This window comes from Dermacentor andersoni, chromosome 8, assembly GCF_023375885.2.
Source record: "Dermacentor andersoni chromosome 8, qqDerAnde1_hic_scaffold, whole genome shotgun sequence".
Classification (NCBI taxonomy): domain Eukaryota; kingdom Metazoa; phylum Arthropoda; class Arachnida; order Ixodida; family Ixodidae; genus Dermacentor; species Dermacentor andersoni.
In genome coordinates, this window is record NC_092821.1 from 48,154,955 (window position 1) to 48,169,425 (window position 14,471).

At 50.5% G+C, this 14,471-nt stretch overlaps 1 protein-coding gene across 1 annotated transcript in view; it reads left to right on the top strand.

Annotated features, from left to right (window-relative positions):
• Positions 1-1,088: 1,088 nt before the first annotated feature.
• Positions 1,089-14,471, top strand: part of LOC129383474 (monocarboxylate transporter 3-like) — a 65,822-nt gene continuing 52,439 nt past the window's right edge. Inside the window, exon 1 of the mRNA XM_072283998.1 lies at positions 1,089-1,594. Within this exon, the coding sequence (XP_072140099.1) occupies positions 1,375-1,594 (220 nt within the window). The 5' untranslated portion in view covers positions 1,089-1,374. The remainder of the gene's footprint in view (positions 1,595-14,471) is intronic.

Here is a 14,471-nt window from a genome sequence, read left to right on the forward strand (position 1 = left end):
AGAAGGTGTTGAAGAGTCTCCTCGTCACCACAGTCATCACACGAGGCGTCGTCGGCCATGTAAACCTCTTAGCAGCTTCAAAGGCTATTTCTGTGATCTTGACTTTTTTTTACTCTTTCCATCCACCTTGAGAAAGCTTTGAGTTCACTATGGTATTTTAAGTTTAACATGTTGACTGGCGAGAGGCTTTAGAGCGTCGATAAGATTATCATTCTCATGGCCACGACTTTTCAGCGATCTCTTTCTTTCAGGTGATCATCTCAACAGCCGAACAGAGCGGACGGGTTGATAGACAGAATGATAAATAAACTGATTAGAGAGATAAGCAAGTCAGTTGACCAGTCAGACGCTATGTTAGTTCATCGGTCAGCTGCTTCGCCACTTGGTCAGACGGATGGACGGACGGACAGGCAGACAGGCAGACAGACAGACAGACAGACAGACAGACAGACAGACAGACAGACAGACAGAGATATGAAGACAGAGATAACCTAATCTTTCTATCAGGTAGACATCGGGGGACACGCACTTACATGATAGAATAATAATCAGTTGCTCAGTTCAAATCCAATCCAAATACATGGGTGAATGATCGCAGAGGCATGAGTTTGAATGCAGCAAACTTCAAAAGGAAGCTTCGTTCCCTGCAAACGGCTAGTGGGGGCCTCGTGTAAGAGAGTCGGACTTGCTAAAACTCGAATTGTGGGCAAGGATCGCTGGGGCACATTGTAAAAGACCGTGACAAACTTAGTTTTCTAGGCGAAAAAGAAATGGTGACAAAATGTTAACAGCAATTGTGGTACTGGGCTCTGCCAGAAGAGAGGCAGCTTTCGTTATCTAGACTATCGTTTCTCTATCGAGAGGGTCGTTTACATCGGTGTACCATCTTACTGTACTTTTCTGTATTTTATCCTTTCGTTGCATACCATGCGAGAGAATGGCAGCGATAAGGCAGAGCCAGCCCGACGCGTGTACTCAAAAGTATGTTTATCTGTTGCAAGGCTTGCAGTCTGACTAACAGTGGCAGCTGTTCGCTGAACCCAACCTCTTGCAGTCCCGCCAAACACACATTGGTCGTGCTGCGAAGAGGCGGGGACGACTTGAGCGCAGTCCCCATACAAGCTGCTTCCGCGTCGCATCGTCTAAAACAGAAGTTGTGAGCACCGCAATCAAAGGAGCCCTCCTGAAGTGATCCAGTAATTATCTAAGAGGACAAGCACTTCTTCAGCAGCGATGATCACACCTCAACAGTGAACGCTGGGCATATAGACAGCACCTCTTAATTCACTACGGTGGTTGCTTAATGCGAGTGGCTTTGATGCACTCCCGAGCCTGAAATAGTCACGGTTGCCAAGTTTTCATGCGGCGAGCGTCATGGTGAGCGCACCACGGCTTAAGGATGACCCGCTGTTTGGAGTCGACTCTCGGTGGAGTTGGATCACAGCCTTCTTCTGTGCTTGGGTGTTGTTCCTGGCCATGGCGACGCCCCGTATGGCTGGCATTTTCTTTTACGGAATCGTCGAAACATTCGGCGCAACCAGAAAAGAGGCTTCGTGGCCGTTGTCCCTGGCAGGTACCTTCACAGTATTAGGAGGTACGTGATTAACAATGAACTCTTCATCGTCGAATTTAAATAAAACTTCACTGGAGAATAATTTCGCTGCGGGCTCCAAAAAACCAAGCTTGTTTTGTGGTATTTATTTGTTTATACGAGGACTATATCACGTATGACTATTTTTAAATACTAAGGATCCAGGGAAAACCTGTAATAAATTGCAAATCTTGAGCTCCGCAGGGTCCTCAGAAAGGTCGTGCGCTGCACTACATAGTTAAATAAACGCTTGGACAAAGGCTTTACTAAATGGCGCATGAACCTTTCTAAAGAGGTAATTACTGCTCTCCGCAGACGGTTATTGGGAAGTATTTACAGTATTCCTTTTTTCTATGGACCCTGAGCACTCCAGCGCTAAACGAACAGTTTTTAATGCGTAAGCATTCTTTGGCGAGTACCCAAGCCACGTCAGGCGAAAACTGTAATGCCATGCATCTGCACAAAACTGCGTAATTTGCAAAGTTAACACATTTACTCGTTATAACAGTGTAAAGGTAGATGAGTGGCAGCTTTATAAGTGATAAGGAACAATTTAAACCGAAAAGTATTGAAAAGAGAATAGTGATAAAGATACATACGGCTCCTTACAAAACGCATGGGGAAATTTACAGTATGGGCGAGCCAACTAGAATTTCGCGTTGGTCAACTTAAAATTTGGAGGTGAGTCAATTGTAATTTAGATGTGGCAGACTCTAACTTGGGGGTGTCCGAAATTAAGATTATGGGTGCGTCAAATTGATATTTGGGGCTGAATGGTGACCCAACTTACTTTTGGGAGTGGGCCAGTTTGAAATTTGGCATTGCCACAACTCAAATGTCTGGTTGGGCCAACTTGACGTTTGCGGGTTGACCTACCTAAATTTGGGGGTTGGCCAACTTGAATATTGGGTACGGGCCAACTTCACATTTTGGTGCGACCCAATGTCCCATTTAACGCTTCTGAGCGTCCCTCGACTTACGAAGTTGCGGGCAAGCGAGCCCGTCCAGATGCCTGGCGTATTTTGATTGGGCCTTGCCAAGACACAGTCACAACGCAGGCGAGAGCTTGCGTGGACGAGAAACGCATGCAAAACACAGGCTTGTGGGGGCGATAGCGAGTGTGACATGGCTTCGCAGCGATGCACTCTCCCCTCACGAAACGCCTCACAGGCTACTGCGGCAGCTGGTATTCCCTTCCGAACACTATGCTCCGTCGAGGCTCGCTCGTTCCCGACGTTCCGCCCCAATTGGTACGATTGTATTGAAGGGGCCGAATTCGGCAAGAAAACCTCACAGTTTCCCACAAAAGCCTACTTATTCTTTGCCTCCAGAAACGCCATGCGTAGGCGCGCATAAACTGGGTGAAGCAAGCTAGCTAAAGTAAGCAAAACCGATGCCATAGCCGAGTAAACAATGCTTGCACACTAGCAGCCAAATGTCGGAATTTCTGTAGCTTTATTTTAACATAGCCATTAATTGGTCAACCAAGTGAAAGGTCAAATTTCTCGCATGAGTTCATGCATGGCACTTCTATACGTTTAGGCAGGATACAAACAGCTCCTGCTTTTGGCATTATGTCAAAATACAGCCAGGCAAACGTAACATTATTTGTATGACTTGCACACAATTAAAGTTTGAGTTTTGTTATAGTGCGGATAGCTTTTCTCGAGTCTTCCGCAAAGTTTTGTGGTGGTTAGTGGTCTTTGCACTTTCATCGCAGATGCAAATACGCTGATCACATAGCAGGTCCTCTCGTACAACCGAGTAGCAGGGTACATTCGTCACCGAATGCTAAACAATTATTAGCACCGAAATGTTAGTGGCGCCTTCTTGTGAGTAACAAGAAGGCCAGGACGCCGCTCGCACCGGCTCACTCGCCTGCCACGCGCGCTCGTTCCTTTGTGCATGCTTGGGGCATTGGTGGCTCGAGCCGTACTTGATAAAGGATATGTCGACTTCTTTCTGCTTCTCTGCCTGAATCGAAGTTTTTACTTCAAATCCACGTGAGCCGAGAAAATCCGCGGCTTGGATATCGCAAGCTATGTAGATTTGAAGGGGTTACTGATTTTGAGTTGCATATATGCACCGTGTGTGTCCATCAATTTTGCGTAAAAATAACGTCTGGAAATTCAACATACTGACACGTGTGCTTATCCTTATCGGCCGACCACGTTTCGCCGCTTAACAACTGTAATCGCACAGCGAGGGACGCGCCTGCATGTATCCGACGTTTCTGGAAAGTTATCGATGCCTCTACCCGGCTGTCTGTTGTCGCCGAACCTTGTGTTATCTGATTTCATCGCGTGACTCGAATGTTGTAGAACTTTGTGGAAGGCATGCGGGTCCCAACGATTAGTCTGGAACATTCGACGACTGTTGTATAAAAGCCGACGCGCTTGACCCGCTGATCAGATTTTCGACGATCGCCGAGCGTGTTCGCCGCTATCGTTGTGCTATAAGTGTAGCCTGTTTTGTGGGCACAGGTTCGCTCAATAAAAGTTTGTTTTGTCGTTCACAGTATTGCTACTGTGTTATTCAACGTCACCACCACGTGACATCTGGTGGAGGTGCTTTTCGTTCATGTACCGGACGCCCCCGACAAGCCGTGATCCAAGCCCGGACCGCAAAGAGAACACCAACGTAGTCCCGGAGCATCGAGCAAGCCGCCGTCTTCAACAGCTGCCCCCGGAGCACGGACTTCTACCTGAGAAGACCAAGAAGATTGTGGACAAGGCAACCCCAATGGCAGCCCCAGCGTCCCCCATCGTGCTGCAGCAGCCCAGGGAACCTCCGACGTTCCGCGGATCAACATTCGAGGACCCGCAAACCTGGCTCGAAACGTATGAGAGGGTCGCTAAGTTTAACAGTTGGGACACGCCGACCCGGAAATGTCGGAGGAGAAAAAAGTTCGCTTCCTGATGCGCGGCGTCAAGCAAGACCTTTTCGCCGGACTTATTCGTAACCCACCGAAGACTGTGGCTGAGTTTTCTGCAGAGGCATCGACGATCGACAAAACTCTGGAGATGCGCACCCGGCAATATAACCGCCAGGGGCACACGCCGCAGTATGCCATCCAAGGACTGGGTTCGGACGACCTTCAAGAGACCATCAAGGCCATTGTGCGCGAAGAACTGCGCAAGGCCCTGCCTTCGTCGCAGCCTCAAGTAGCTTCGATCGCTGACATCGTGAAAGATGAGGTTCAGCGATCGCTTGGGGTTCCTGAGGTGCAACCTCAATTACCGCAGCCCCAGCCGGAAGCGATGACCTACGCCGCCGTCGCACGCCGTCAAGGTCCCCCTCCGCGACCACGCCAGGGCCCTGCAACGACGCAATTCCGTCGTCCGCCGCCGCCGCCGCCAGCACGTCCACCTGTCGCCCAGCGCACCTACGCGAGGAAGACGGACATTTGGCGAGCCCCCGACCACCGTCCGCTCTGCTATCACTGCGGAGAAGCCGGCCATGTGTATCGCCGATGCCCATACCGGGAGATGGGACTGCGAGGTTTCGCCGTCAATGCTCCGCGCCCACAGCGAGGTGAACGCCCTCGCGATATCGCCGACTACCTCGCCGCTACTCAGTGGAGTTCTCGACGACCGTCGCGTTCACCATCACCAGGCCGCTACCTGTCGCCGCAGCGCCGACCATACACTGGCCCAGCCCGGGGCCGGTCAGCGAGCCCGTATCCGGAAAACTAAAAGCAGCAACCGATGGAGGTGCGGTTGCTGTTCGTCGAACTGACGAAGATCCTCCGCCGCCGACGAAGACGACGAAGAAACCATCTCGACGACCTAATGACGACACGCCGCCGTCCCGACGAAGTCAGGAAGCCAAGACTACACCGACGAAAGACGACTTGACGACGCGGCGTTCCAGCTTCAGTTCAACACGACGCAGCCGTGATCCGACGCCGAGACCTAACTGTAACGCAAGACAAAGAACCACCGACCTCGACGTGCTTCTCGACGGCCACGCAGTCACCGCCTTAGCAGACACAGGAGCCGATTACTCCGTCATGAGTGGACCCCTCGCCGCCCAGTTGAGGAAAGTTAAGACTGCATGGGAAGGCCCTCAAATTCGCACCGCTGGAGGACACCTGATTACGCCGACTGGGATCTGCACGGCAAGAATTACCGTTCATGACCGGACTTACCCTGCCACCTTCGTTGTCCTCCAACAGTGTTCACGAGACGTCATTCTCGGCATGGACTTCCTGAATCAACATGACGCAGTCATCGACCTGAAGTCGAAATCGATAACGCTGTCACAAGATCAAGCGATACCGCCGGAGAGCTGTCGTAGTCACCACGCCTTGAGTGGGCTCGAAGATCAAGTGAGCATCCCGCCGCGCTCCAGCATTATTATTTCCGTCGGCACTGAAACACCCGCTGACGTAGAAGGCGTCATCGAGGGCGACCAACATCTACTGCTCGACCGTGAAATTTGCGTCGCAAGAGGGATCGCTCGACTCCACGGAGGGCAAGTGGAAGTTATGCTAACCAACTTCAGCCAAGAGTTCAAGCACATCAACAAGGGCACGACAATCGCATACATCGAGGAAATTGTGAAAACAAGCAATGCCTTTGTCCTCTCGGATTCAGCCGCATCTACCCCGATGAGCATTGCCCCCGAACCAGACTTCGACGTGAATCCAAGTCTTCCTATGAGTAAGCAGCAACAGATCAGAAGTCTTCTCCGACGATACAAAGACTGCTTTTCGACGTCATCGAGGATTCGACAAACACCAGTTGCAAAGCATTGCATAATAACCGAAGAGAGCGCTCGACCACTCCGCCAGAGCCCTTACCGAGTTTCGACGCGAGAACCTGAAGCTATTAGGCAACAAGTCGACGAAATGCTGCGCGACGACATCATCCAGCCGTCGAAAAGCCCGTGGGCCTCTCCTGTAGTCCTGGTAAAGAAAAAGGACGGAACCCTACGCTTCTGCGTCGATTATCGTCGACTGAACAAGATCACGAAGAAGGATGTGTACCCCCTTCCACGGTTAGACGGCGCATCGGATCGGCTCTGCAACGCTAAATACTTTTCTTCGATGGACCTCAAATCTGGCTATTGGCAAATAGAAGTCGACGAAAGAGATCGCGAAAGAACCGCCTTCATCACCCCAGACGGCCTCTACGAGTTCAAGGTCATGCCATTTGGACTGTGCTCGGCCCCTGCAACGTTCCAGCACGTGATGGACACGGTTTTAGCAGGATTGAAGTGGCAGACCTGTCTCGTTTACTTGGATGACGTCGTTGTATTCGCCGGAAATTTCGACGATCACCTTAGGCGGCTTGCCACAGTACTAGAGGCCATCAAGTCATCAGGGCTCACTCTGAAACCAGAAAAGTGCCGCTTCGCTTACGATGAGCTTTTGTTCCTAGGGCACGTGATCAGCAAATCAGGAGTACGCCCCGACCCACAGAAGACAGCTGCCATCGCAAAGTTCCCGCACCCAACCGACAAGAAGGCAGTGCGCAGATTCCTTGGCATGTGTGCCTACTATAGACGCTTTGTCAAGGACTTCTCACGCATCGCGGAGCCGCTAACACATCTAACCAAATGTGATGTCGCGTTCAAGAACTCAAACGACGCATGCAGTCACCGCCGGTACTTGCACACTTCGACGAGGACGCCGATACCGAAATCCACACTGACGCCAGTAGCCTAGGCCTCGGTGCCGTCCTAGTCCAGAGGAAAGAAGGACTTGAAAGGGTGATATCGTATGCTAGCCGGTCGCTGTCAAAAGCGGAAAGCAACTATTCTACGACTGAAAAGGAATGCCTCGCCATCATTTGGGCTATAGCTAAATTCCGCCCTTACCTCTATGGCAGGCCATTCAATGTCGTCAGTGACCATCATGCATTGTGTTGGCTAGCTAACTTAAAGGACCCTTCAGGACTGCTGGCGCGGTGGAGCCTCAGACTACAAGAATATGACGTCACGGTAATATACAAGTCCGGAAGAAAACACTCCGACGCCGACTGCTTATCGCGTGCCCCCATCGATTCCCCGCCGCAAGACGACGAGGACGACGACGCCTTCCTTGGGATAATAAGCGCGGAAGACTTCACTAAACAGCAACGAGCAGACCCGGAGCTAAAAGGCCTCGTCGAGTATTTGGAAGGAAACACCGACGTTGTCCCTAGGGCATTTAAGCGCGGGTTGTCGTCATTCACGCTACAAAACAACCTGCTCGTGAAGAAGAACTTCTCACCAGTCCGCGCCAGCTACCTTCTTGTTGTACCGTCAGCGCTGCGTCCAGAAATACTGCACGCCCTACACGACAATCCAACCGCTGGGCACCTCGGTTTCTCCCGGACGCTGTCGAGAATACAGGAAAGGTATTACTGGCCGCGTCTGACCGCCGACGTCGCCCGTTAGGTCAAGACATGCCGAGACTGTCAACGACGCAAGACACCACCGACAAGGCCAGCAGGATTACTACAGCCGATCGAACCTCCTCGCCGCCCATTCCAGCAGATTGGGATGGATTTGTTACGGCCGTTTCCGATATCAACATCCGGGAAAAAGTGGATCGTCGTGGCGACGGACTATCTCACCCGCTTTGCTGAAACTAAAGCTCTACCAAAAGGCAGCGCAGCCGAAGTGGCGAAATTTTTCGTCGAGAACATCCTGCTGCGACATGGTGCCACAGAAGTCCTCATCACCGACAGAGGAACGGCTTTTACAGCAGAGCTCACCCAAGCCATTCTGCAGTACAGCCAGACAAGCCACAGGAGGACAACTGCCTACCATCCGCAGACGAATGGTCTCACGGAGCGCCTGAACAAGACCCTCGCCGACATGCTAGCAATGTACGTCGACGTCGAACACAAGACGTGGGACGCGATCCTGCCGTACGTAACCTTTGCGTACAACACAGCGGTGCAAGAAACAACACAGATCACGCCGTTTAAGCTGGTTTACGGCAGGAACCCGACGACGACGCTTGACGCCATGCTGCCGCACGTAACTGACGAAGAGAATGTTGACGTCGCTAGCTATCTGCAGCGCGCCGAAGAAGCCCGACAGCTCGCCCGCCTGCGAATCAAGAGCCAGCATAGGACCGACAGCCGACACTACAACCTCCGACGACGCTTCGTCGAGTACCAGCCTGGCGACCGTGTTTGGGTCTGGACCCCGATACGCCGACGAGGACTCAGTGAGAAACTACTCCGACGCTATTTCCGACCCTACAAGGTCATCCGACGTATTGGCGCTCTGGACTATGAGGTCGTGCCAGACGGCATTTCGCATTCACAGCGGCGCCGCGCACGATCTGAGGTGGTCCACGTGGTGCGCCTTAAACCCTTTTACGGACGCTGACGAACTTCGTTATTTTTGTTCTTTTCTTTGCTACGAGTGCTTTTGCTTATTAACTTCGTTTGTTTGCAGCATCGGGTCGATGCTTTTTAAGAGGGGGGTATTGACACGTGTGCTTATCTTTATCGGCCGACCACGTTTCGCCGCTTAACAACTGTAATCGCACAGCGAGGGACGCGCCTGCATGTATCCGACGTTTCTGGAAAGTTATCGATGCTTCTACCCGGCTGTCTGTTGTCGCCGAACCTTGTGTTATCTGATTTCATCGCGTGACTCGAATGTTGTAGAACTTTGTGGAAGGCATGCGGGTCCCAACGATTAGTCTGGAACATTCGACGACTGTTGTATAAAAGCCGACGCGCTTGACCCGCTGATCAGATTTTCGACGATCGCCGAGCGTGTTCGCCGCTATCGTTGTGCTATAAGTGTAGCCTGTTTTGTGGGCACAGGCTCGCCCAATCAAAGTTTGTTTTGTCGTTCACAGTATTGCTACTGTGTTATTCAACGTCACCACCACGTGACAATACGAAGTTGTGTATGATGCTTTGTTAAAGACTCACAATTCCCTTAGCGCTTCTATATGAGAGACATTGCATTCAAATAGAAGAAATATCTTGGTATATGGTGTCAACATTAAAAATCCGTGTTAAGACGCTGCCGACTGAAGCTTTCATCATGATTCTTATTATTCTGGTGAGTTGTTAGAGCCAAATATGACAACTTCATTATTGTGTAAAAGGATGAGTTAGGTGTGCTTTATATAAAAAAGTGCTACTATCTTTCAACATTCTCTGGAACAGGCACCCAGAAAACTCATTGCTCTTGGCTGTTAGCACGATGGTGCGTCATGTTCAATATGTATGCACATACTTCCCGAATGCCATAACATCAGTTACCTGAAATAAATGATTCTTAATTAAAATCAAGAGCCAATCGATTGGCGCTATGTATCACTCAGGCATTCATAGTGGCCCTCAGTAGCCTTTTTCGAAAATATGGCATACCCCTCACGCAACGGAAGCAACCAACTGCCGTTATGGCGAGGCGAACATTATTTTCGATACCGATCCGTTTCCTGCAACTTCGAATTGAAACCATGATGCAGCTTTTACAGCGCCAATTGCAATGCCTAAAGTATACTTGAGACAAAACAGCATACCTTAGGCAGCCTTGACAATGAAAATTCAAACACCGTCTGTTTTACCACGTCTCGATGCGGCGTTTTTTAATCATACGAACAGAACTATTCGCTTCGTCAGGACGTAAAAGGAACCCTCGCGTGCCCGCTTCATATGCAAGACACCACGAGACTCACATGAATTCACTTGATTTCTGACCTACACCGAGAAATAATGATATCTTCAACAATTGCTACTTAATAAGGCTTCGGCTTCTTCCTGGCTGCAGCTATACGGTCCAAAAGGCACATTTCATACGAACATGTGCGCCGAGCAGCCTCTGTCAGTTCTCCAAACAGATCATCAGTGAATTGCTCAAATGAGTTGAACGTGTAGCACGGAAAATGGAATAAATTTTGGTACATTCCTTTTCGTGTGCGGAAAACCAATGTAAGCCTCCCAATTACCTTACTTCAAATTACCGCCATTTAAAACTAATTGTGAAGTACAGTTTAATTATCATAAGCAGGTAATGAAGGAAGTGGTAATGGTAGACCCTATTTTGCAGTGTTAAGTTCTCGTGTTGCTGTCAAGCGTTACTGTGAAGAGATGCAAAAATGGGATGTTATACCATGAACTGCTTGTCTCGAGCAAATATGTTTTAGCGCTATAATATCAGGGTAAATGTTGTGGAATTTATCTATATCCAGTGTTCGTGAGATGGTTGTTGCATCACGGCAGGTATTATAGCCTAACGGGATTCTCATTTGCTGTTTTTGCTGTTAAGCTTTTATTATTCACGACAGCTACCACTCTAAAGCTTAAATCCGCGCATGAAAGACTTGCAGTGGACTGCTCTGAGCTTCTTCGGCTGCCGCTGTAGCGTTACCTTTGAGAAATGTATTGTCGTCTAGCAAAAAGCTCGTGAAATTGATTTTCGCGAAAGAAGACGTCGTAAAAATATTTGTAAGACTACCGCCAAAGTATGCAAGATTAGGGAACTTGGGCGAACAAACGGAAACACTGCACAAGACGCCCGGACACCGCCAGAACTGCAGCGGACGACAGGTGCGAGTTCGTGGCCTCACGTGACGTGAGTGGCGCTCGAACTTCCTCTGTAGTTAATTCTCTGCGCTGATAGCTCTTTGAGAGACGCACTGTCGCATGACAGTTATGGGGTATCACAATGTGTAGATGCTATGGTTGAGCGCTCAGGAAGGGCAGCCCTCATATTCTCCCCTCATCCTCTGCACCAGTGGGGCCTGTAGGAGAGCAGAAATTGAGTCGACATCCTCGACGGCAAGGGAGACAACACATGTATGACGAATTCCCTTATACCATGTGTCCCAGCGAACGGGGGGCAAATTGTTTACATAAAAAAAAATGGAGGAGACGAGATTCGACTATGAGAACAATGGGGCTCTGTTTGCCGTCGCCTTGCGCACAATGGTGATTTTTTTCCGTCTTCATTGATTTCCTAATTTGTCAAAAGTGCTTCCCTAAATTCATGTTGTTAGGCTAAAGCTACAGGAAGAACGGAGGAAGAGAAGAACGAAGTACACTTGTCTTCGCAGCAGCTCGGTGTCGGCGCGGTCCTTCTTGATCAATTCATTTTTAAATAAACCCACCATCGTAGGAGCTTTGGTGGATGGTGCGGAGTAAAATGGCGCCCCCAAGAGCGACGACGAACCGGCCGCAGAAGCGCAATCTGTGGAGCTTCGCCGAAGTCGCCGAATTGCCGGTCTTCTATTACAGATGGCTTCCGACGGCGATAATCCGCCACCTTCTTCCAGCTACCAATATCATTCCAACATCAAACCACGAAGCTTGGCCGGAAAAGCATGGCTCAACTTTTACTAACGCGCAAGTCGGTTCAATGGCTAGAATGCCACCGCCCAGCCTAACAACGTTGCCTTCTTCCTCAAGGGAACCGCGTCTGTGTGGCTTGAAATCCGCGAAGAAAGCATGACGACGTGGGAAAAGTTCGTAGACGAAATCAGGAAGTGATTCGGAGATCGAGCAGCTAAAAGGAATTGTGCAGAGCTCACCCTAATGCAACGAGCCCAAGTTCCCGGCGAAAACTGCACGACGTACATCGAGGAAGTGCTGAAGTTGTGCAAGGCCCTGGACCCCCAGATGACAGAAGAGGACAAAGTTGGCCATCTTTTAAAAGCAATCCCCTTGGACGTGTACCAGTTCTTCACCGGAAAAGACAGTCTGGACTCTGTAAGTGACGTGATTCGGCACTGCCGTACATTTGAAGTCTTGAAAGCTCAGCGTATCGCAATGGAAGGTCGGCCGCCTGGCCAACATGGTGACATGGTCCCAGCTCCTTCCGCCCTTGCGTCAGTTATTCGGCAAGTGCTGCGCGAAGAGCGCGACTGCCGTGAGCCGGCTTCCGTCTCGACTTCGTTGGCTCGAGAGCCCTTTTCTCATTGCGACTTGCGTGAGACGTACATCAACGGCAACTCCATAGACGCCTAAAACTTCACTCCTCGTTCAAGAGCGCCAAACCATACTATGAACGCGCATCCGAGTTATAATTTACAAAACGGTTACTCAGCCAGACCACCTGCAATGTCTCAAGAGGGGGACGGCCGTGCCAGTTATCCTGCTACTGAAAATTTCGGTGCGTCCCTAGAGCGCCCCATCTGCTTCCAATGCGATATTCGCGGTCATGTCCCCAGATTTTGTCCTCATCGCAATCGCACGTCACCACCGTCCCATGAGCGATCGCGCACTTTTTAATCGGCCTAGCAATCGGCACGGCGACGGGAAACGCTGGCCTCCTGAGTCTGATAGCGGGAGAAACCACCAGGCGAATTACCGTAGCGACTCACCAGCTTCTGTGCGGAGCTTGACATCACCGCCTTCACGCCAGCGCAGGTCTCCATCTCCATGACGACGTCTCACGTCACCGCCGCCGGGAAACTAGGCGGCGCGACCAACGGAGGTGAAGCCGCCAATCATCATCAACTACATGCCCCTACGCCTCCGCCAGTCACAATGTGTCATAACAAGATACGCCTTTTAGTGGACAATGTTGCTACGTTGACCTCAGTGGACATAGGAGCGAGTGTATCCGTTATCATCCTGGATTTCAAAACCCGACTAGGCCGTAAAGTGATTTTTTCGCTGGAATAACGCTGATGCATTTCGTGCGGTGAGTGGAGAGTTGCTCCGACCTATTGGACTGTGCACCGCGAACGTTTATTTCTCTGATAACGTGCATCGAGCCGAACTCGCAGAGCTTGCTCAATCCACTCACAACGTAATTCTTGGTCTCGATTGTCTACAACAGTGCGGTGCCACTGTTGACTGCGGTACTGGCGAGCTTTTCCTGTCTCCTGTTGTCGCCCAACCTGCTACCTGCTCACACGCTCTCGCCGTCATTGAAGATGCTGTCTCACCGGAACGTTTCTTATCCAGAGTTCGAGTTGCTCCTTGCGGTGTCGACGCCGATACATTCGATGCAATTGTTGAGCCTGTGCATTCGATGGTTGTGAAGAAAAATGTGCTCGTACCTCGATGCGTCCTCTCTGTCACCTGCGGAACAACTACACTGTGAGTGTCAAATTTGGTCTCCCACTCTGTTGAGCTACCCAGCGGTATGCGACGTGCCTCTTTTGAAGTGGATACCAGTCTCAGCATAGACGCTCTAACTGATGACACGTCACGTGAATCCCGAGAGCACGGGGCTGACCACGGTGTCCCTGAACTAAGAAGTCACTGTCTTCAGAGGAGCGTGAAGCCCTGGTCAGCATCCTTAGCAAGCGTGCGTTATTTGATTTCGCGAAAAACGCTAACAAAGTTCGCGTTCCAACTACGCGCGCTCGCGACAGGAGCGACACGGGGTCGGCGCCTCCCGCCAGGCAAGAGCCTTACCGCGTCTTCGCGTCAGAGCGCAAGATCATCGCTCAAAAGGGCGACGACTTGCTAGCCAAGGGCGTCATCCAAGATTCCTCTAGCCCTTGGGCTGCGGCGCTCATCCTCATGAAAAAGAAAGATAGGTCCTGGAGGTTTTGTGCCGACTACCAGCGTCTCAATTCTGGGAAGAAAAAGGATCTGTAACCACTTCCCCGGATCGATGACGTAATCGACTGCCTTCATTCCGCATCCTACCTTTGATCTGTAGACCTCCGATCGGGCTGCTGGCAGATACCTATGCATTCAGGTAACAAAGAGAAAACCGCTTTTGTGACCCCAGACGGGTTGTTTGAATTGAACGTCATGCCATTTGGTTTGTGCAACGCGCCTGCAACATTTGAAAGGTTTATGGACACGGTACCACGCGAACTGAAATGGGAGGTTTGTTTGTGTTATTTAGACGACGTCGTCATTTTGGCCGCACTTTTGCAGAGCACAAACATCGACTGGACGTTGTTATGACGTGCTTTTAACAAGCTGCCATTACCCTCAAGTCCAAGAAATGTCAC